Source organism: Podarcis erhardii (genome assembly GCF_964252035.2).
Source record: "Podarcis erhardii genome assembly, chromosome: 15".
NCBI classification, from domain to species: Eukaryota; Metazoa; Chordata; class Lepidosauria; order Squamata; family Lacertidae; genus Podarcis; species Podarcis erhardii.
The window spans coordinates 11,876,714-11,897,898 of NC_138505.1; the positions used below are offsets into that span (position 1 = coordinate 11,876,714).

At 48.9% G+C, this 21,185-nt stretch overlaps 1 protein-coding gene across 3 annotated transcripts; it reads left to right on the plus strand.

The window, feature by feature from the left end:
- The first annotated feature begins 2,674 nt into the window (after positions 1 to 2,674).
- On the plus strand, positions 2,675 to 20,571 carry MTA2 (metastasis associated 1 family member 2). 3 transcript variants are annotated; one of them, XM_081840983.1, is made up of 18 exons: positions 2,675 to 2,842; positions 8,442 to 8,509; positions 8,995 to 9,088; positions 11,642 to 11,759; positions 11,893 to 11,956; positions 12,214 to 12,331; positions 12,468 to 12,570; positions 12,666 to 12,765; positions 13,657 to 13,845; positions 14,544 to 14,618; positions 14,833 to 14,891; positions 15,004 to 15,101; positions 15,887 to 16,026; positions 16,442 to 16,670; positions 16,760 to 16,849; positions 17,485 to 17,627; positions 18,327 to 18,475; positions 19,669 to 20,571. In XM_081840983.1, exons 1-18 carry the CDS (start codon positions 2,815 to 2,817, stop codon positions 19,838 to 19,840), a joined length of 2,037 nt encoding a protein of 678 aa, XP_081697109.1. In that variant the 5' UTR covers positions 2,675 to 2,814; the 3' UTR covers positions 19,841 to 20,571. The 3 variants fall into 3 exon arrangements, with proteins under 3 accessions (XP_081697109.1, XP_081697110.1, XP_081697111.1); XM_081840984.1 differs by having other exon boundaries at positions 17,485 to 17,603; XM_081840985.1 differs by lacking the exon at positions 18,327 to 18,475 and having other exon boundaries at positions 17,485 to 17,603.
- Positions 20,572 to 21,185: the final 614 nt, after the last annotated feature.

The window sequence follows — 21,185 nt, forward strand, 5'->3', positions numbered from 1 at the left end:
GTGAGGAACAGGTTTAAGGATTTAGATTTGCTGGACAGAGTGCCTGAAGAACTATGGGTGGAGGCTCGCAACATTATACAGGAGGCAGCAACTAAAACCATCCCAATGAAAAAGAAATGCAAGAAAGCAAAGTGGCTGTCCAACGAGGCCTTATAAATAGCGGGGGAGAGAAGGCAAGCAAAATGCGAGGGAGATAGTGAAAGATACAGGAAATTGAATGCAGATTTCCAAAGAATAGCAAGGAGAGACAAGAAGGCCTTCTTAAATGAGCAATGCAAAGAAATAGAGGAAAACAACAAAATGGGAAGAACCAGAGATCTGTTCAAGAAAATTGGAAATATGAAAGGAACATTTCGTACAAAGATTACCATTACCATAAGGACAAAAGTGGTAAGGACCTAACAGAAGCAGAAGACATCAAGAAGAGGTGGCAAGAATACACAGAGGAATTATACCAGAAAGATATGGATGTCTCGTACACCCCAGGTAGTGTGGCTGCTGACCTTGAGCCAGACATCCTGGAGAGTGAAGTCAAATGGGCCTTAGAAAGCACTGCAAATAACAAGGCCAGTGGAAGTGATGGTATTCCAGCTGAACTATTTAAAATGTTAAAAGATGATGCTGTTAAGGTGCTACACTCAACATGCCAGCAAGTTTGGAATCCTCAGCAGTGGCCAGAGGATTGGAGAAGATCAGTCTACATCCCAATCCCAAAGAAAGGCAGTGCCAAAGAATGCTCCAACTACCGCACAATTGCACTCATTTCACACGCTAGCAAGGTTATGCTTAAAATTCTACAAGGCAGGATTAAGCAGTATGTGGACCAAGAACTCCCAGAAGTGCAAGCTGGATTTAGAAGAGGCAGAGGAACCAGAGACCAAATTTCAAACATGCGCTGGATTATGGAGAAAGCTAGAGAGTTCCAGAAAGACATCTACTTCTGCTTCATTGACTATGCAAAAGCCTTTGACTGTGTCGACCACAGCAAACTATGGCAAGTTCTTAAAGAAATGGGAGTGCCTGATCACCTCATCTGTCTCCTGAGAAATCTCTATGTGGGACAAGAAGCTACAGTTAGAACTGGATATGGAACAACTGATTGGTTCAAAATTGGGAAAGGAGTATGACAAGGCTGTCTATTGTCTCCCTGCTTATTTAACTTATATGCAGAATTCATCATGTGAAAGGCTGGGCTGGTTGAATCCCTAGCTGGAATTAAGATCGCTGGAAGAAATATCAACAACCTCAGATATGCAGATGACACAACCTTGATGGCAGAAAGTGAGGAGGAATTAAAGAACCTTTTATTGAAGGTGAAAGAGGAGAGTGCAAAATATGGTTTGAAGCTCAACATCAAAAAAACGAAGATCATCACCACTGGGCCCATCTCCTCCTGGCAAATAGAAGGGGAAGAAATGGAGGCAGTAAGAGATTTTACTTTCTTGGGCTCCATGATCACTGCAGATGGTGACAGCAGTCACAAAATTAAAAGACGCCTGCTCCTTGGGAGAAAGGCGATAGCAAACCTAGACAGCATATTAAAAAGCAGAGACATCCCCTTGCCAACAAAGGTCCGTATAGTTAAAGCCATGGTTTTCCCAGTAGTAATGTATGGAAGTGAGAGCTGGACCATAAAGAAGGCTGATCGCCGAAGAATTGATGCTTTTGAATTATGGTGCTGGAGGAGACTCTTGAGAGTCCCATGGACTGCAAGAAGATCAAACCTCTCCATTCTGAAGGAAATCAGCCCTGAGTGCTCACTGGAAGGACAGATCCTGAAGCTGAGGCTCCAATACTTTGGCCACCTCATGAGAAGAGAAGACTCCCTGGAAAAGACCCTGATATTGGGAAAGATGGAGGGCACAAGGAGAAGGGGACGACAGAGGACGAGATGGTTGGACAGTGTTCTCGAAGCTACCAGCATGAGTCTGACCAAACTGCGGGAGGCAGTAGAAGACAGAAGTGCCTGGCGTGCTCTGGTCCAGGGGGTCACGAAGAGGCGGACATGACTAAACGACTAAACGACAACAACAGGCTCTGTGGTTTAATCCACAGCGCCACCTGCATCCCTTATATTGCATATACTAGGGGCAATAAATAAAATGGACAAACTGACGTGGACGTAGGCACACTTTCGAGTTAGTCAGAACACTTCGGCATCCACCCAATAGGTTTCTTGCGTTCTGCGTAGCAAGAAGCGCCAGCACATTCGAGGAGGAGCAGGGGCTTCGAGGAAAGGGTTAATCTCTTGACACCGAAAATGAAGACAGCCGAGCGGCGCGGCCTTGCGCCTAATTTGCGAAGTGACGTAAAGACGCCAAGGAGCGTTCTGAACTCTTGCCACTAAAAAGCAGTCCAGACCCGTCCTCCCTCCCGCTTAAAGGGGGAAAAGGTTTGTTTTACGGAACGACCCGAAGCTATCCGGGAAAACACGAGTGGCCCTCGTCCATTTCCGGGTATGGTCAGCAGACGTCGCCCTCATTCATCCGTTGGTAGTATTGGGGGAGGGGGAAAACTGGCCGGGGAAATCCCCGTCTCTTTCCGACCTCTTTTCCGTAAAAGCCCGAGATGCTGTAAGGAAAGGCGTGTTCTTTCGACGAGCGAGAACCGGAAAAAGCCGAGGGTTTCCGAAGATTCCCGAGGGGGCTTTCCGGAGGTTCCCGAAGGACTTGAGGCTTGGCCGGCGCCGGCGCTCGCTGCGTGAGAGGGAGACGACAACGGCGGCGGGAGGCGATGAAGAGCGGCCGGGCCCGGAGTTCCTGAGGGGGCCGCGGCGGGCCGGGCCGGGAGGAGTCGAAGCGCCCCACAGGCGTCATGGCGGCCAATATGTACCGGGTGGGCGGTAAGGAAGGAGAGGGGGGCGGGGGGAGAGGCTTTTTTTTTTTTTTGCCTGTGGGGGGAAAATGGGGGAGGGGCGAGACACGAGGGGAGGAGGGGTTGCTGGCTGGAGGGGGGAATGTGGGGGAGAGGCAGGGAACGAAGGGGAAATTAATAGGTGAGGGGGGCTAAAGGGGTTCAGCACCAGGGGTTAAAGATAGAGAGAGGGCTGGTGGGGGAGGGGGTGTCGGGGGTGCATTGAGGAGTTGGGGGAGGGGACCTTGTCTCACTGAGGGGGGCAGGGGGGCTAAAGGGAGGGGGGCTGGACCCAGGAAGTGGGACTAAGTTTATTTGTACAGTAATGTGAGAAGGAGGGGGTTAAAAAAAAACCACCATGGGGAGTATGGTGGAGTTTTGTGTGTGTGTGTTTATAAAGTTAGTTGTGGGGGCTGGGTTGTGGATCTGGGGGGTTGCTGAGAGGCGCAAGGAGGCTGGCCGAACTACCTTGTTTTGGGGGTAAAAGGGTTTGAAGAAATAAGGGGGATGCAAAAGAAATGTGGGGTGTTTGGGTGTGTGTGAAATGAATGGGGGGGTAGTTCCAAGCAGTGGGATGGAGACTTGAAGGGAGGTGGTTTTGGTAAAGTGAAAAGGGGTTAGTGAAGGAGGTTGGGGGGTGGGCTGACTTTAAATTGGGGTGCTGTGGGGCAAAGGGTTTTCCTAAGGGGCAGGGAGGGGAGTTGTTGAATAAAATAGTTTGGGGTAGTTTGAGGTTGGTGAGGAATACATGGAGGCGCTTGGGTCTGAACAGGTTTGGGATACTGGGGGCACCAAGAGGGTTTGTTCCAAATAGTGGGATAGCATTTGGAAATAGTTTGTTTTAAGGTAATTGAGTGGAGGGAGGATTTTTTTTTGGGGGGGGTGGCTAATACTGGAAGTGGTAAAATTAAGAAGTAGCAGGCATAGTGGTAGTGGTGGGACTTAAAAGTGCATGTGGGGCAGGGTGGCGAAAAATAGAAATATGAAGGTTGGGGAATATTAAAGAGGTATAGGGAGGAAGGTGTTAAGAGGTCTAGTTTGAAGTAGTAGCACAAAGATTGGAAACCCAAGGGGTTTGTTTGTGTGAATGCACATGGATGTGTGCATATTGGAGGTCAGTGTGAAAGAATAGGTTGGGGTACTGGGGATAAGATATGGGGCTGGGCAGGGGAGTTGGGGGCATGAAGGAGTTCGTTGGAGGACTCTCCTACTTATGTGGTGGATGGGGTAGGCTTAAGAATTCAAAGCCTTTGGGAAAAGGTTTAACTTGAGGAGAGGTGGTGGTTTAAGAGTCTGGCCAACCCTTGTTTGAGTTTGGAATTTGGGTGAAAGAATTTGCGAGGGGGACACTAAAATTAAAGTATGGTGGGAAACATGATAATTTCCTCTCTCCCCTGCTAAACAGTTGGCTGCAGCAAGTGAGAAGAGGGTGAGCTGTTTTCAGTCTCAGATGTGGTGGTAGAGAAGTGAGGTCCAAAAGATTGGGGTGGGTGGGTGAAACAAGACCAGACTGGTGGGAAATTGGGGGGGGGTGTTAAGTATTGGTAGAAATGTCAAGATCTGGTTAGTTGTACAGGGAGGTGTGAGGAGGATGTGGTTGGTTCTGGGAGAGAGTGGGAGTGAAGAAACAGATGGGGAAGGGCATAATACACTTAGGGGCCGCACAACTTAGAAGTTGAGCAAAGGGTCTTGTTGGATTTCAGCTGGGGTTAGTTAGAAGTCTGGGCCTGTCAGACTGGGGGGCAGGGGAGGCAAGGAGAGTGGTTTGTGTGCGGAGTTAAGAACAGGATGCTAGAGAGTTGGTTTTAAGAGTCTGTGAGGTGCTGGAACCTCCATAGTCAGAAGCAATATAGATGATGGGGGGAAAGAACTGGAGAGAGCCATTTCTATGGTGCCTTGCTTACAGACTTCCGGGAGGCATCTCCTTGGGGTTTGTGGTGCTGAACTAGGGTTGTAGCCAATGTTATTCCTACTCAGAGTAGACCTATTTAATTTCATAGTGACTAGCAAAGGTTCATTTATTTCATTGAGTACAACTTAGCTGGAAACAACCCAGTGTTTTTCATCTTTGGTCAGTTTAGAACACTCTTCCCCTTGCCATGATCAGTGCCTCCAGAATTCCCAGCCTCACAGGGCCATAGGTCAATGATAGAGGGCACAGCTTGCTTGCAGAAGGACCCAGGTTCAAAAAGCTCCGGTAGCAAGGCTAGGAAAGACACATACCCACAGGGCTTTTTTTCAGCTGGAGCTCAGCTCTGGCACGTCTCAGGTGGGTGCCATTGCCATTCTAAGAGAACAAGGGAGAAGTTCATAGTCAGCTCCAGCACCTATTTTTTCTAGAAAAATAGCATGGCATATACACACTCATGTGCATGTACACACACAGGAGAGAGAGAGAAACATGCTACTTGCAGTCTGATTAGATAATAAGGGGCTGGATGGGCATATGTTTAACTGTCTCCCTTTCTTTTCCTTTCACCTTCAAGCTTCTCATTCTTGCATTTAAAACCTGCTGCCCTCATTCCCTCCTACTCTCCTGTTCACAAGCTGTTGGGCCCCTTAGTCACCTCTTCCCACTCTTATCTATCTCTTTAACCACCCTGCGGCTCCCTTGGCCTGGAATATCCTCCCTCTCCCTGGTGACAATTCCCCTCTCTTCTAGGCCCCTTCTCTGAAGACTTAACTACTTCAGCCAAATGGTTGGCTGCCATCCACCCTTTGCTTGCCCTCCCATTGTTACCTGACTCTCTCTCCAAGCCTGACTCCCCCCCCTTTCTTAATTTCTCCACCACCTCCTGTTTAATGTGGGCTGAATCTGAGTCACTCATATACTGTATTGCTTATAGTGGCTAGTACTGGTAGGAAAACAAAGAACTTATTGGTAGTGGTGGAAATAGGCCTTGCGGAAGCGCAGCAGGCAAAACCAAACCTTTTCTTACATGTCAGACAAATGACTGGCAACCACACCTGGGTTGGGGCTTGGGGCTTGGCTACTCTGGAGATCAGAGATGATATATATTTATATTGTGTGGCTGGCCGGCCTTCTGCACGATGGCTTTCACCTTCAGCATTCCCATAGTGGTGATATTGGCTTGCTTTTATGTGATTGTCATAAAGATTCAAATATAGTTGTGAAACACTTTAGACAGAATGGTTTCTAGCCTTTCCCTGGCTTTAGCCACTGATAGGTATGATTTGCACCTAACAAAAAACAAACACCCTATAACTCTGTGTGGAGGCAGCCTGCCTTTTGTAGCATGTAAGAAGTATGCAGATCAGGGAAATTTGCATGTAGTGCTTCTGTTAATGATGGGGAGAAGCAGGGCACTGAAGCCTCATTCCCTCATGAGGGTTGGTGAACCAGTGTCCCTCCAAAAACTGCTGGATTACAAAATCCAATACAGTGGTACCAAGGAACTCAGATGTAATCCGTTCCAGAAGACTGTTCGACTTTTGAAACGTTTGAGTTCCAAGGAGCCAAAACATCTGAGAATGGAGCCATTCGAGTTCCAAGGTACCACTGTAATTCTCAATGACCAACAGCATCATTGGAGAGCCAAAGGTTCCCAGTCCCTCCCTAACTATTAGAATAGATGTGAGGAACCTTTAGTCCTCCTGATGTTGCTGTATTACAATGCCTATGAGCCCCAGCATGCATGACCAATGGCCAGAAATGATAGGAGCTGTAGTTCTGCAACATATGAAGTCCAAAGTTTCACCACACCTCCATTAGAAAATTCTGGTTTCTGCAGCTTCAGTAGGCTTTTCCCCCCACCCAGCGCTTTCAGGCTCACCTTTTTAAAGGTTCAAATTCTGCTTGCTTTATAAATTGGGAAATGAAAGATGCTTATGTTGAACTCTTCATCTTGCTGTCAAATTCCATGGGGGTACACAGAGCATAACTGCAGAGAAGTGGGAGGTTCACAGCTCTGAGTGTGGGACTTCTGGTGGAATGGACAGAGGGTGCTGTGGAGGGTGAGGCTGAGCTGCAGGGTGGCAAGTCTTGAGGCTGGGCCAGAGGGGAGAAGTACTGAATAGTCTTTGTCCTGGATAAAATGGGATGGGCTGACCTAGATTAGATAAATCTTCATATTTTTCCTAAGGCACTTTGATGGGTTTGATGGATATAGTATTCCTATACGCAGTACAGTGGTACCTCAGGTTACATACGCTTCAGGTTACATACACTTCAGGTTACAGACTCCACTAACCCAGAAATAGTACCTCGGGTTAAGAACTTTGCTTCAGGATGAGAACAGAAATCGTGTTCCGGCAGCGTGACAGCAGCAGGAGGCCCCATTAGCTAAAGTGGTGCTTCAGGTTAAGAACAGTTTCAGGTTAAGAACGGACCTCCGGAATGAATTAAGTACTTAACCCGAGGTACCACTGTATGTGCTTGAGCAATGGCTACTAGCTATGGTGAATGAACAGAACCTCCCATGTTCAAAGGCAGTCTGCAAGGGAAGGTGGTTGCCTTTGTGACATGCTTGAAGACTTCTTAGAAGCATTCTTGTAGACTGCTGTGGGAAATGGGATACTTTACGCAAATGGCCTTTGAAGTAATCCAGCCAGGCTTTTCATATATTCTTGAGGTGTATCTATGACAACTCCTGGAGGTGTCAAGAGCATGGGCTGTAAATGGGGAAGTCTTTAGTTCAAATCTCAGCTCAGCCATGAACTTGCCAGGTAGTATTAAACAATCTCCCCAGCCTCAGACCCTTATCTGTACAGCATAACAGGGATAATAGTCCTTCTGGCCTATTTTACAGAGGGGCTATCAGGATCTGTCCAATCAGGGACAGACAGAAGGTGATTGAGACCTCCTGATGGATTTCTGGATGATTTGCAGTAGCTCAGCAAGGGTCTTTGACACTTCATTATTTAACAAAACCAGCAACAAAAAAAGCTCCCCACCTTCCCTCAAATAGGCTTCTGAAATGAGTAAAGCCTGGGGAGAAACCAGGAGCAAATTTTCATGTGAAAGGACTTGTAGGAGGTCATTTCTTACAACTTCCAGGAATGAGCATTACCAATGCCTCCTCCACTGGCAGTGCTTTGCACCTGTTTCTAATTGGTGGACTTTGAAGGTCTCGTGTAAATAAAAAACAGCACAGGTTGCTTGCACAACTTACTTTTGATGCACATTCAAAGCACATACCTCCCCCCCAAAATAATAATCCTGTGAGCTGTAGTTTATCCATTACAGAGCTACAGTTCCCAGCACCCAGAATAAATTGCAGTTATCAGAATGTGCTTTAAAGGTATGGTGTGTACACAGCCACAGTCCTGAAGTGTACCTGCCTTGGCTTAAATAATATCCATGAAGCATTTAAAGCAGGGTTGGGGAATCTGTGGCCCTCCAGACTACAGTTCCTCCGATCCCTGACCATAGGCCATGCTGGCTAGTGTTGATGAAAGGTGGAATCCAGCAACATCTGGAAGACCACAGAGCACCCTAGGAGGAAAAAACCTTAAACATCCACTTACATTGTTGTTTCAGGAGCCAGTGTCTCCTGAGAATATGTTCCTGCTTTCCAGCTGCTGCTGCTTCCACTCCCTCATTGCCTTTTGTTTTGCCCCTCTTACAGATTATGTCTACTTTGAGAATTCCTCTAGTAACCCCTACCTCGTCCGCCGCATTGAGGAGCTCAACAAGGTAATGACAGCACTGGTTGTGGGAGGCAGAGAGATGGGGTAGGGGGGTGCTGGGCTGCATGCCTTGGGGGTGCTGGACCTATTGTAGCCAAGGAAGCCAGGATATTTGGGAGCCGGGGGAACATGGGGGGTGAAGTAGGAAGCTGCTGGGTGTGGTGAGGCACTTGAAAAGGATCCTGGTAGTCCCCATGACTCAGAAGCCATAAGTTTTGTGGTCTCGGGCCTCTGGAGCTTTCTTCCTCTTGAGGTTACATAGGCACCCTTCAGGTGCATGGCAAATACTTCCTTATTCCAATGGGCATTTTTAAGGTAGTGTTGATGTTCAGGTTTATGACGAGTTTTCATTCTCTGTGTTTACTTTTATGTACTTAGACTGGCTAATGATTAAGTGGTATAGAAATGCCTTACATAAATAAGAACAAGATCTTGAGGCCACTTTTGCCTGCCCACTAATAAACAGCGTTGCCCCTCTGCTTCTACTCCCAGACGGCCAATGGCAATGTGGAGGCCAAAGTGGTCTGCCTGTTTCGACGGCGTGATATATCCAGTAGCCTCAACAGCCTAGCCGACAGCAATGCCCGTGAGTAGTGGGGTCCCTGGTGTGCTTTGCGTATTCTTTAGAGCCAGTAGCTGCAGAGTATATTTGGGTTGGGGGGGCGAGATGTTGCACCGGGTCTGTTGGGCTGGGTAGCGCGTGGGCTGTGTGTCTGGGAATGGGCCTTTGGCAGACTCTCTGGTGACACCGGCTGTGCTGGAGGAGGTTGTGGGGGAGAGGAGAGGCACAGAGGTGGATAGGGAGCTGTTGCCCTCAGGCTGGAGCAAGAGGAGGAGGGAATCCGCCTAGAAAGAGAAAACAAGAAAGGAGTGTGTGAAAGGCTGCCCTACCCTCTTTCCCAGAGCAGTTGTATCTGAGAGCCCTAGGAAGCTTCTTTCTATTCTGGCAGAAGTGGAGACTTAAGCAGATTGACCTGGGGGAGGGTGTCTTTATTTCTCTCCACCTGCTTGCTCACAGATCCAAAATACAGAGCAGCAGTTAGTTGCTGGCTGTTTGCATAACACATTGACTCTTTTAAAAACTTTGGCAGGGGTCCGATAGGAGAATAAGGTGCATGTAGGTTTGGAACCTTTATGCTTTTCTGCCGTTGGAGAGGGGCCTTTAGGGTCTTTGCGGAACTGAATCCTGGTGGTGAAGGCCAGGAGGTGACATCTGCCTCTGGCCCTTGTAAAGCCTAGCCTTCTCTGAATCCTGGCACAGTCGCCAGCTGCTGAAGGGTTAACAGAAGTAGGATGGGGTGGGAGGAGCTTGCATGACTGCTTAGGGCTTCCTGGCCTCTTGGAGCAGGGGCTGTGACCTTGACTCTGTCCAATCAGGCCAGAGGAGGAGGAGGAGGAGGAGGGCTGGTTCAAGGCTGCCTCTAATCCACAGGCCCACCTTTCCTTTGCAGAGGGTTTCCTGAGTCAAAAAGCAGGGGCGGGAGGGGAGGGTGGAGTAAGCATCCTTCAAGTCCCTCCCTGGGACTCTGCCAAGTTCTGAGAAGCAGAAGGGGGTTGGGAGAACAATGCGCCTCTTGGTGGACGCTGCTTCTTGGCTGCTTCCAGGAGGGTGGCTGAGTGAGTGTGTGTGTGTGTAGACAGAGAGAGAAACTGGCATGCAGGCACATGCTGTGTTGCTGGAGAGGGGAGCGGAAATGACGACCCTCTGACAGCAGCGAGTAGGGCACTGCTCTTTTTTCTTTTTTTTTAATAAAAAGGGAAAATTTGGGTTGCTATCCTAATTCTGCTTAATTTGGGAGTAAGCCCAATTGGAGTCAATAGACTCCTGAGTAAACATGGCTAGATCTATGCTGGGAAATGATCAAAAGGTTGGAGTATCTGAGGTGCTTTAATAGTTGGGGTTTTTTGGAGGGGGGGGAATCAATTGGGTCGGGGGTCATTATAGGTGGAGGAGGGAAAATATTTATCTCTTTCTCATAGTATTAGAACTCAGGAACACCCAATGAAAGTGAGGTAGTCGATTCAGGGCAGACAGAAGGCTTTTCACGCAATGTGTAATTAATTAAACGATGGAAGCCGCTGCCATAGGATGTGGTGGTGGACTACAACCAATGTGGCTTTTAAAAGAGGATTAGACAAACTTTTTCTTTTTTTTTTTACCTTGCTCTTCAACCAGAAAAGGTTCCTAGAATAGCTTATTATTGTTTGTCGGAAGGGAGTTTTGTTTTGTTTTATTATGTATTTTGTGTTCTCATTTTGTATTTTTATGTTGTGAGCTGCCCTGTGATGATGTTCAGTTGTCAGTAAGACAATCTCTGCCTCCAGGGTAACTATCTGCAAGATATGAGACACAAGGAACAAGGGATGGGGACTAACAAGGGGTGGAAAGAAAGCTCAGGACCAGTTCTTAAAGCTGTAGTACTTAAAACAACCAGCTGGGATGGAAACAATGTAGGGTAGCCTGATGGCATCACCCTTGCTAGGTGACTTTGTGGGAGAGCTAAAGGCAGCTGGTCTCTTGGCAGAAGTGCTTCTCTTTTCTCTCTTTGTTCTACAGCCTGGTGTGCTCATAGAGGGAGGATGATACTAAGAATAGAACCTCCATGTTCAAAGGCAGTATACCTGTTTGAATTTAATTTATCACCATTGGATCCAAGCCTTCCTCCAGGGAGTTCAGGGATGCAAACCCCATTTTAAACTCACAACAGTGCTGTGATTTTAGGCTTTGGGTGTGAATGTGTGATGGAACGAGAGGCCACCCAATGAACATTGTGACAAGCAAATATTAAAACCCACACTCTCCAAGTCCTGTGTCTTAACTATTGACACCCTGGCTCTCAGACATTAGAGAGAAACAGGAGAGGGGCCATTGCATTTCTGCACTGCATGTGAGTTTCCATATATGTCTAACTGGTTGCCATTGGAAGCGGAGTGTTGGGTTGGATGGGCCCTTGATTTGATCCAGCAATCCGGTTTTTATGTATTTTGAAAAACTTGATTTTAACCTTTTGAGTAGTCTCCATATTGATTTGGGATAATTGCTGGCTAAGTCAAAGGAGCCACATTTTGCAGTTTCTGGGGGAGATGGAATTCCTGGAAGTGAACACCGTTACCTTCTGCCTCTTTCACCCCAAAACAGGAGAATTTGAAGAAGAGTCCAAACAGCCTTCAGTGTCGGAACAGCAGCGGCACCAGCTAAAACACCGGGAACTCTTCCTTTCACGCCAGTTTGAGTCTCTGCCCGCTACCCACATACGGTGAGGAGGGGCTGGAGACAATTGTTATATATCACTATATTTGTATAACACTATTAATAAAAAAATCAAACAACCATACACACACAGTTGAGAGAGCTGCTAGACTAGACGCAGGTTCTGTTTTTCTTTGCAGCGGGAAATGCAGTGTTACGCTGCTCAACGAGACAGACATCCTCAGCCAGTACCTGGATAAAGAGGTAAGGCGGGTTGCGTAAAAAGGAATCTTCTTGTAAAAAGGTGGCTTCTTGCAGAGTCCCAGCGTTCTGGACTTGGGATAAGAGAGTATCATCCCTCAGCTCCATCAAACAGAACAGTAGGGAAGGCAGCCCCCCACTTCTGTTCTCTTTAGGCTTTGCAGAAGGAGTGAAGACATCCTCCTACCGCCAGAAACTGAAGAGACTGAGGGTTTTAAGGGTACCTCCTTTTAACTTGCCATGTCCCTTGTCCCTCCCAGGATTGTTTTTTCTATTCGCTGGTCTTCGACCCAGTTCAGAAGACTCTTCTTGCTGACCAGGGTGAAATCCGGGTTGGCTGCAAGTATCAGGCAGAGATCCCAGAGCGGCTGGCGGAAGGTGAGCAAGGAAAACACACACACACACACACACACCTTGATCACTGAGCAAAAAGAAAGAAAGAAAAATACTTCCCTCAGTTGGTGGGATCATGGTGGTCTGTGCATTGACAAACCCCTTTCTCATTCTCCCTCAGGAGAATCAGACAATCGAAACCAGCAGAAGATGGAAATGAAGGTGTGGGACCCTGACAACCCTCTTACTGACCGGCAGATTGACCAGTTCCTTGTGGTGGCTCGGTGAGATCCGGCTGGGGGGTGTTGTGGCTCCTCTTGCCAGTCTAGCTCCAGCTCCTGCGGGTCATTAACCCTCCTTTTTCTTCCTTCAATGCCAGGGCTGTTGGCACCTTCGCTCGCGCCCTTGACTGCAGCAGTTCCATCCGGCAGCCCAGCCTTCACATGAGCGCAGCTGCCGCCTCCCGTGACATCACGCTGGTAAGGGGGCGAGGAGGGAGAGGAGGGCAATAGCTGTGGGTGGGGCATGACGGGTGGGGCAGTGCTGTATATTATGTATAGGTAAAAAAACAGCACCCAAGCCCTAGGTCGGGAAGAGCCAAGGGTTGAATCCATTGTCAGTTCTACTCCGATCCATGGAAGTTACTAGGCATTACTAACTTGGATCCATCAATTACAGTAGGTCTGCTCTGTTGGATACAACAGATTTGCAAAATGCTAATTTAAAACCATGCCAATTCACTTATTTTCACAAAACTGTCTGTTTAAACAAAAAACAAAACAGCTTGGTATAATTTATTCAGTTAAGACAGGTGAGAGACAAGGAAGTCTTCTACTGACATTTGGATCCATATTCAAACACCCCTCTAGCATTGTTTTCAAGCTTGTGTTTGCAACCATAAGGACTAGGAGCTCAATTCAAACACCACACAAAAGCATATGTTAACCATAGTTTACCACTGGAATCAACTGATCTTTGAGCTTCCTTACTTAGAAGGAGCAAGCCATGGTTGTAAGGCTGCTTGCCTGCTCCCTGGCCCCGGCCCCAATCTGCTCAGCAATCTGCAGAGGCCTCCAGAGGCAGAGCAGTGGCTACAATTCAGATTTGTTGATTCAGACATGGCACCAAACTATAGCACAATCTGCTTAACAAACCATGGTCTGGTTTGCTAGCCGATTGCAAATCATGGTTTCTCAATTCAAACTTTGCGTCTAACTATTACAGCTAAGTTTCCTTGAGCTGATGTGAGGGTCTGAGATTCTGAGGAAACCTAAGTTCTGACCCCATACTACATTCAGCAGACTGCACAATCCCAAGTCGCACAACTGCCTCCTGTTCTCTATCTCTTCTGTCCCCTTCTGTCTTGGCAGTTCCATGCAATGGATACATTGCAGCGGAATGGCTACGACCTGGCCAAGGCTATGTCAACACTGGTGCCCCAAGGAGGTCCTGTGCTGTGCAGGGACGAGATGGAGGAGTGGTCGGCTTCCGAAGCCATGCTCTTTGAGGAGGCCCTGGAGAAATATGGCAAAGATTTCAATGACATCCGGCAGGACTTTGTGAGTTGGGGTTATGATGGAAAATAATTGTCAGAGTCTCCGGTGGCTCTACTTTTTACCCCCTCCCTTTCCGTTTCCCCCAAAACTGGGAAGGGTGTCTTCTCCCCCACTCTTGGAAAAGGGACATAATCAATTTCTCCTGATAAGCAGACAGACCCAGTTTCTAATTTGCCCCAGAACTCAGTCTTTGGGATGCTTGTAAAACTGGTATTGTGTACTGATGTGCCGTGGCACCCTGAGACGCCTTGGATGATGGTTTGGGAAGCCATGGGCAGTGCCAGCCTCTGTCCCTCCCTTCTCCTTTCCTACCTCCTTTTAATAGATAGATTAGATTGTGTGTATAAGATTGATAGAAATGGCCACGCGTGGCAGAAGCAAGGATAGCAATACCTACGAAGCGCACCTCACAGGAAATGTAGTTCCCAAGCCTCGCCTCCACCTTGGACTGCCCACAGGCAGGCTGAAGGGGAGCCGCAGAAAGAATGTAGTTGGTCAAGGGAGCTGTGGACTCCGAAAGGTAGAAAACTTGGTGTGCAGAGTTCCTTCTCTTCCAGATTCCAACTGCTTCCCTAACTGTAATTCATCCCCACCAACTGGAGGGCTGCCCAGGGTCAAATGCCGGCTCCCCACCCCCCACCCCAAACTGGTGGGTTGGGCCAGTAACTGTGCGTTCCCTTGAAGTCTTGTCTTTCTTGCAGCTCCCGTGGAAGTCCCTTGCCAGCATTGTGCAGTTCTACTACATGTGGAAAACCACGGACCGATACATCCAGCAAGTGGGTGAACTGATTTCTGCAGAGCTTTTGGGGTTTGGCAGCAAGGGGGGAAGGGACCGTGGCCAGGGTGGGAGAGTCCTGTTCCTTGCCCAGAGGCTGCACCTGCCTGTGGACCACCCCCCCAACCAAGTGGCCTTGATAACGTGGGACTCAGGCAGAGACCCTGCGAAAGGCAGCACTTCTTGACCTTCCCACTTTCTTCTTTTCCTTACAGAAAAGGTTGAAAGCAGCAGAAGCTGACAGCAAGCTGAAGCAGGTGTACATCCCCACCTAGTGAGTATTCCCCACCCACCTCAGGGACCAGCAGGGACAGATGCGTCCAGAGTTCAGCCTGGCCTCTTTAACAGCATTTGTCTTCTTCCCCCATCCCTTCCACACCACCCAGCACAAAACCCAATCCAAACCAAATCATCTCTGTGGGCTCCAAGCCTGGCATGAACGGGGCTGGCTTCCAGAAGGGGCTGACCTGCGAGAGCTGTCACAGTGAGTACCTGCGGGGGGGGGGGCACATTGTATATCTGAGGACAGGGAAATGGCACAAGCACAGTGCAAATTGGTTTCTGTTCATCAGTGGTAACTCTGACAACAGCGTTGCAGTGTTTCACCCAGTGTGGGTGGGCTCTGTGTTGGCTCACCCACCTGAGTTATTTGCCTCCGAACCTGGGGTGGGGGGAGAGAGAGAGGATCTAGGGCAGGGGTCTGCAACCTTTAAGACAAAAAGAGCCACTTGGACCCGTTTCCGAAGAAAAAAAAAAGGGAGCCGCAAAACTCATCATTAGAAAAATAACTTTTTTGTCACTTTTTTTAATTATTTCTTTGTTTGACCCCTCAGAATTACTCCTCGTCATAGAAATAAACATTAAATTAACAAGTTACCTTTTTGTGTGTGTGTGTGTGTGTGTGTGTGTGTGTGTGTTCTTCACTCCCCTTCAAAACAGTGACCAGCGTACATGCCCCCTTTCAATGCAGTGACCAGCGTACATGTCCCTTACAATGGGGCGGGCAGGCGGGCGGGAAGGTGATGTCGGGATGGTGCGTGACTAACACACGCACCGCCCCATGCGACGTCACAGCCAGTACAGCGCCCGCCACAGTGGGGAGTGTCGGGGCGCACAATGCGCCTCCTCCCCTCGCTAGTATCCGCCCCGGAGCCATGGCAAAGGTGTAAAAGAGCCACATGCAGCTCCAGAGCCGCGGGTTGCAGACCCCTGATCTAGGGTTTCACCTGTCTGAGTCCATGACCGCTCTGCCTCCCTTTTGCCCCACAGCCACCCAGTCAGCACAGTGGTATGCTTGGGGTCCCCCCAACATGCAGTGCCGCCTGTGTGCCTCCTGTTGGATCTACTGGAAGAAATACGGGGGCCTGAAGACCCCGACACAGCTCGAGGGAGCAGCCCGCAGTGTCACGGTAAAGCCTGCTCTAGTATCGCTAGTCCCTGATTTGAACCTGAAGTATAACATTTGCTGTCTTCACCGAAGCCTCTAAAATTGCTATATTCTTCTGGGTTCTACCTGTAATGGCTACTAGCAGCAGTAAATTTAACAGTGAAGGGGACCTTGCTTATAGGATTTCCTGGCCACATCGTTCTTATCGCTTCATGAAAGCAGCTTTGCCCAGGAACAAATGGTTGGCTTTTTAGATTTTGATACCACATTGGCAGGTGGTACAGTGCTGGCCTCTTTTTGTTATGTTGTCATTGACGTAGCTGGCATCTTGCCACATGCTGGTTCTTTCCTATTCCCTTTACTTTTGGGGGCGGGGGCATCCACTTTGCAAGCTGAGCGGGGACCTCACCATATTGCCCCCTTCTCCCGTTTTCCAGGAGCCACACTCCCGGGGCCACATGTCTCGGCCAGAAGCCCAGAGCCTCTCTCCCTACACGACCAGCGCCAACCGGGCCAAGCTTCTAGCCAAGAACCGGCAGACCTTCCTGCTGCAGACCACCAAGCTGACCCGCATTGCACGCCGCATGTGCCGGGACATCCTGCAGCCGCGTCGGGCTGCCCGTCGTCCATACGCACCCATCAACGCCAATGCCATCAAGGCAGAGTGTATGTTTTGTGTGTGTGGTGGAGAAGGGCTGCTTGGAACAACAGAGGAGCTGGCAGATCTCATTCCTGTTGTTTGCTCTCCCCTCCAGGCTCTATCCGGCTTCCCAAGGCCGCAAAGACGCCCCTCAAAATTCACCCTCTGGTGCGGCTTCCGCTGGCTACCATTGTCAAAGAGCTAGGTAAGGAGACAGGGGGCGGGCTTATGTCTCATATCTCTTGACGTTGGCCTGATCTCCAAATCGCAGTTATTGCCACAGGTTTGTGCACTCCTTTCTCACGTATGAATTCCCCTCTCCCTTCTATGGTTTTGCTGTGATGTTCAAATCAAGCAAAAATATGACTGGGATTAACTGGGATTTCCTCCAAACCATGATTTGCAGACAATCCTGACTTGCTGTGAATTCCAAATCATGGGAATTGCTTAAGGAATTGCTTACACCCCCACCGACCAGTCCACAACCCTGAATATTGGCTGCTGGGAATTGCAAGTGGGGAGAGTTGCTATTGCACTCAGCTTCCGCTTGTGGGCTTCCTTATGGGCATTTGGTTGCCCACTGTGAAAGCAGGATGCTGGACTAAATGGGCCATTGGCCTGATCCAGCAACCAGGCTCTTAGGTTCTTATTATGTCGGTCTGGTGTCTTGGAATAGGGGAGAGAGGAAGCTTTGGCCCAAACAAGCTAGTTTCTCCTTCCAAAAACAACAGATGTTTATAAAAAAAATACTTCCAAAAAATGGGAAGCAAGACTACTAGGGGAAAGCCTGTGTTTCTCTTCAGCAGTTGCCCACCTAAGACAATGCTCTTGTTCTTCCAGCTGCACAGGCTCCCCTGAAACCAAAAACCCCCCGAGGCACCAAGACGCCCATCAACAGAAACCAGCTGACCCCGAACCGAGGCTTGGCTGGCATCGTGGGCAAGCGGGCGTACGAGAGTGTGAGTGCCGCTGGGCTCTGGAAGGTGGGCATCGAAGGGCGGCGGTAGCATTTGGGTGTGATTGAGTGCGATGTTATGGAGACCTTGGGCAGGGAGAAGGGGTGTAATAGCAGCAGGCATAGTAGAGAGTGTCAAAGGATTGTATCCGATGTTAACCCCACTCAGAGTGCACTTGTTTAAATGAATGAACACAACCAAATTGGTTCCATTGAAATCAGTGAGCCTTCTCTAAGTGGAGCTTGGGTGGGTACCACCTTACAGTTCTGAAAGTTTATTTTGTGTGCTTGTGGGAGGGGGAGACCCACACATTTGAAACCCTAAAAGGGGCAGAAAAGGTAAATAATATTTTTAAAAAACAAACTGCAAAATGGTTATTGTTCACTGTGGCTGATGCTACTTAAACTTCCCATAACTCCTTTTTCTTTTTCTCTTTGGGAGAGAAGGGATATGTTGTTTCTGGGGGGTCTTTGTTCTTTCTGGGCCTACATCTCTCTCTCTCTCTCTCTCTCTCTCTCTCTCTCTCTCTCTCTAAGTTCCTCTCTGCAGTTGGTGGGGAGGATGGGTAGCCAGTTTCCCCCAGCCAGGCAGCATAAGACTCCCCCTCCCATTTCGGGGCAGGGTGAGACTGACTCAGGATGGAGGAGGAGGGCGGGAGCCAGCAAGAGGTGGACACTGCCTTTGGGGTTTCCTCTCGCTGATAGCTCTATGTGCGACTGGGTGCAGGTGGCAGGGGGCGGGCTCCCCTTCTCGGCCAACGGGCGGCCCATGACTTCCGGAATGAGGTCGAGCACTCAGCCTGCCATCAAGCGTCAGAAGCTGAACCCGGCCGACGCCCCCAACCCAGTCGTTTTTGTGGCTACCAAGGACACCAGGTACTGGGGAAGGGATTTAAAACCAAAAAAAAACCGCAGTTGGGGTGAGCAGGAAGGCGATGGAAAGGGTGGCGCAGTGGGCAGGGTGTTTAGCTTATCCCTTCTCTGGCACAGGGTTGGTACTGGCCTCTTCTGTTCAGGGCCCCTGCCTCAGATATGGAGTTTTGTGCCAGTTTTCTTACCAGGAGCAAACAAATAAAAAATGGAATTCCCTTCCCTCCCCGCAAGTCCTGACAGCTATTGCTGTGTGCTACATAATGTCCTTGGGACATTTACCCACTTAACCACCCCTCTTTTCTGCAAGAACTCTGGGCGCAGAGAGATGCTCCACTCTTCCAGACGGTCAAGGGCCCTAGGGCAAGAGGTAGCAACCCAGCCTGTAATTCACCTGGGAAATTTTAGTCAGGTTGTTGCACAATAGTAGATTCTCTCTCTCCTCCACCTTTCTGCCACAAACAGGGTGTGATTAATGTGCAAAGAAATGTAGATTTTACTTGATTTGTTTGTTCAATATTTTTGGGTTTTCATTAAATTCTGGAGATTTTAGATAAGAGTGTCAGGTGCCAAAAGCTCAGAAGGAACTATGCACGAGGCCCCAGTGTGTGCTTCTGCTGTTCCCCATTGCACCAACAAGGTCTAGAAAATGGCCCTTCTACATTTTAAAATGGATGCAAAGAAGTTCAGAAACCCAGGCATGTGGAAGTATGTTCCTCCTAGCCATCATACACAGCTTCTGTCACAGAAGCAACAACCTATGCCTCATAATTGTTTGTGCCCAAGGCACAATCTTTTCCTTTTTTTTAAAAAAAAGGTTTTGTTTCCAGAAATGTCAGATGCTACAAGTTGTGTAGCTTTGGCACTGGCAACAAGGTTTTATAAACCCTGTCTGATGCTGTTTAGAGACAATCCCAATCTCAGGCCAGAGCTGCAGTTGGAGGGAAAGGGAGTTTAAAAAATACAAGCGGCAGTAGGTGCTGGGATGGGTTGAAACAAAATATTGTTTATGGGCCCCACAAAAACTGGGCCGGCCAGGTGTAGGGGTTGATTCTGGCGCTGCCCTGCCAGGCTGCTCACTGCGTCTTCCATCATCTTCTGAGGCGCTGCATGACCACATATGGCCTGTCCTCTTTGGTTAGGCTCTGCAGTGTTTGTGCCCCTGACGCCCTGCGCCCCTTCTGCTTTCCTTCCCCCAGGGCGCTCCGCAAGGCCCTGAGCCACTTGGAGATGCGCCGTGCTGCCCGCCGGCCCAACCTGCCGCTCAAGGTGAAGTCGGTGCTGCCCCTCCGGCCTGTGGCAGCTCCTCTGGTACCCGTACCCCCAGCCCATCCTGCCAGCACCAGCGAACCCATCATCCTGGAAGACTGAGTGCTGTCGCTTCTCTGGCGCCCCCTCTAGGATCCTTGTAGCCATCTCACCCGACACCAACACCCCTTTCCCGCCTCCAAGGCCTGTCTGGCAGAGAGAACTTCAGAGCTCCAGTTGCCAAGCGTTTGCTGGGATTGGGCAGGCGGGAGGGGGGCATCTCTTTCCCTCCCCCCCCCCCCGCAAAGTTGGATACTGGACACCCTTCATTTCCCCCCTTTTTATATATATATGTATTTTTTAATTTCCACGTTTTCCCTTCCTTTTTTTACCCTCCCCTAACAATTCAGACTTGCGCACAAAGCTGACCACTTCCCTCCCCTCCCCATGGCAGCACTGTAAATGCAAGTTGTGCCCTCTTCTGTGTGTGTGTGTTTGGGGGTCAGGGTGGAGAAGACTGTAGGGATGGCATGGACTTGGGGAAATACAGAACCCCTTTCAGAGTGACTTCCATTCCACCCCTGCAGCTGTTTTTCCTTCTTCTTTTTTGTCTCTATGTCTCCCCCCCCCTTTTTTTTTTTTAAATGCCCTCTGGTCCCAAATACCCATGTATCTGGGAAAAGAGGGGCAGCCCCAGCTGTCTGTAAACATGGCTACTCTTGCCCCTCCCCTCAAGCCTTTGACAAGCCCATTTTTTGTACATGGTTTGGAGAGGAAAAAAAGTCAGGTTTTTTTAAGTCAACCTCTTACTGGTTCTTATAGCAACAAAATAAATAAATGCTGTTTTCTTCACACCTTCCTCTCCTCTCTTTTTTTCCCTTTTGCGTGTGAGGGAGCTTGTTTGGGGAAAACTTGGTGCATGTGTGTTGCTCCTTACAGGGACGAAGGGTTTCACTTTATTGCCTTGTGTTAAGAGTGGATAGCCTGGACCTACATAGGTTATGCCCCTCCCCCTCCTTTTTCCCTTCTGGAACTGGTAGGCAGGAAAACCTGGAATGGCCCCTCTAAATTTTGCAGATGCAGGGAAGAGAACATCACTCACTTCTTAGATAAGACACACAGATAAAGTGAGAGAATTAGCTTTTTGTCCTTGAATTATCCACCGGTACTTGCTGAGGACAGGATAGAAAGTATCAGGGAGGCTCTCATAGACTCAGTATGTTCACAGTTAAAAAGCACCTGTGCTTTTCAGAGACTTGTCCTCCCAGTGTAACGACTCCGGTTTCTACACTGCAAAAACACTTGGAGGCTCAGTTTAACTTTTCATTTCAATGGAAATAAGTCCTCACTTTTACCAGTTTCATCCCTGCCATGTAGTTGTGGACCCTAAAAAAAATCAGTTATCTCATGCAAGAGGATGGTGGAAACGGCACTGCCTTTCCGCTCTTAGCCCAGACAGTCTTCTAAG

What these genes read in the sequence shown, in the direction of transcription:
- MTA2 (XM_081840983.1), top strand. Translation starts at nt 2,815, where the DNA reads ATGGCGGCCAATATGTACCGGGTGGGCG. An exon ending in ATGACATCCGGCAGGACTTT is followed by an intron (nt 13,846 to 14,543) that starts GTGAGTTGGGGT and finishes TCTTTCTTGCAG; the next exon opens with CTCCCGTGGAAGTCCCTTGC. An exon ending in GTGCCGCTGGGCTCTGGAAG is followed by an intron (nt 17,628 to 18,326) that starts GTGGGCATCGAA and finishes GACTGGGTGCAG; the next exon opens with GTGGCAGGGGGCGGGCTCCC.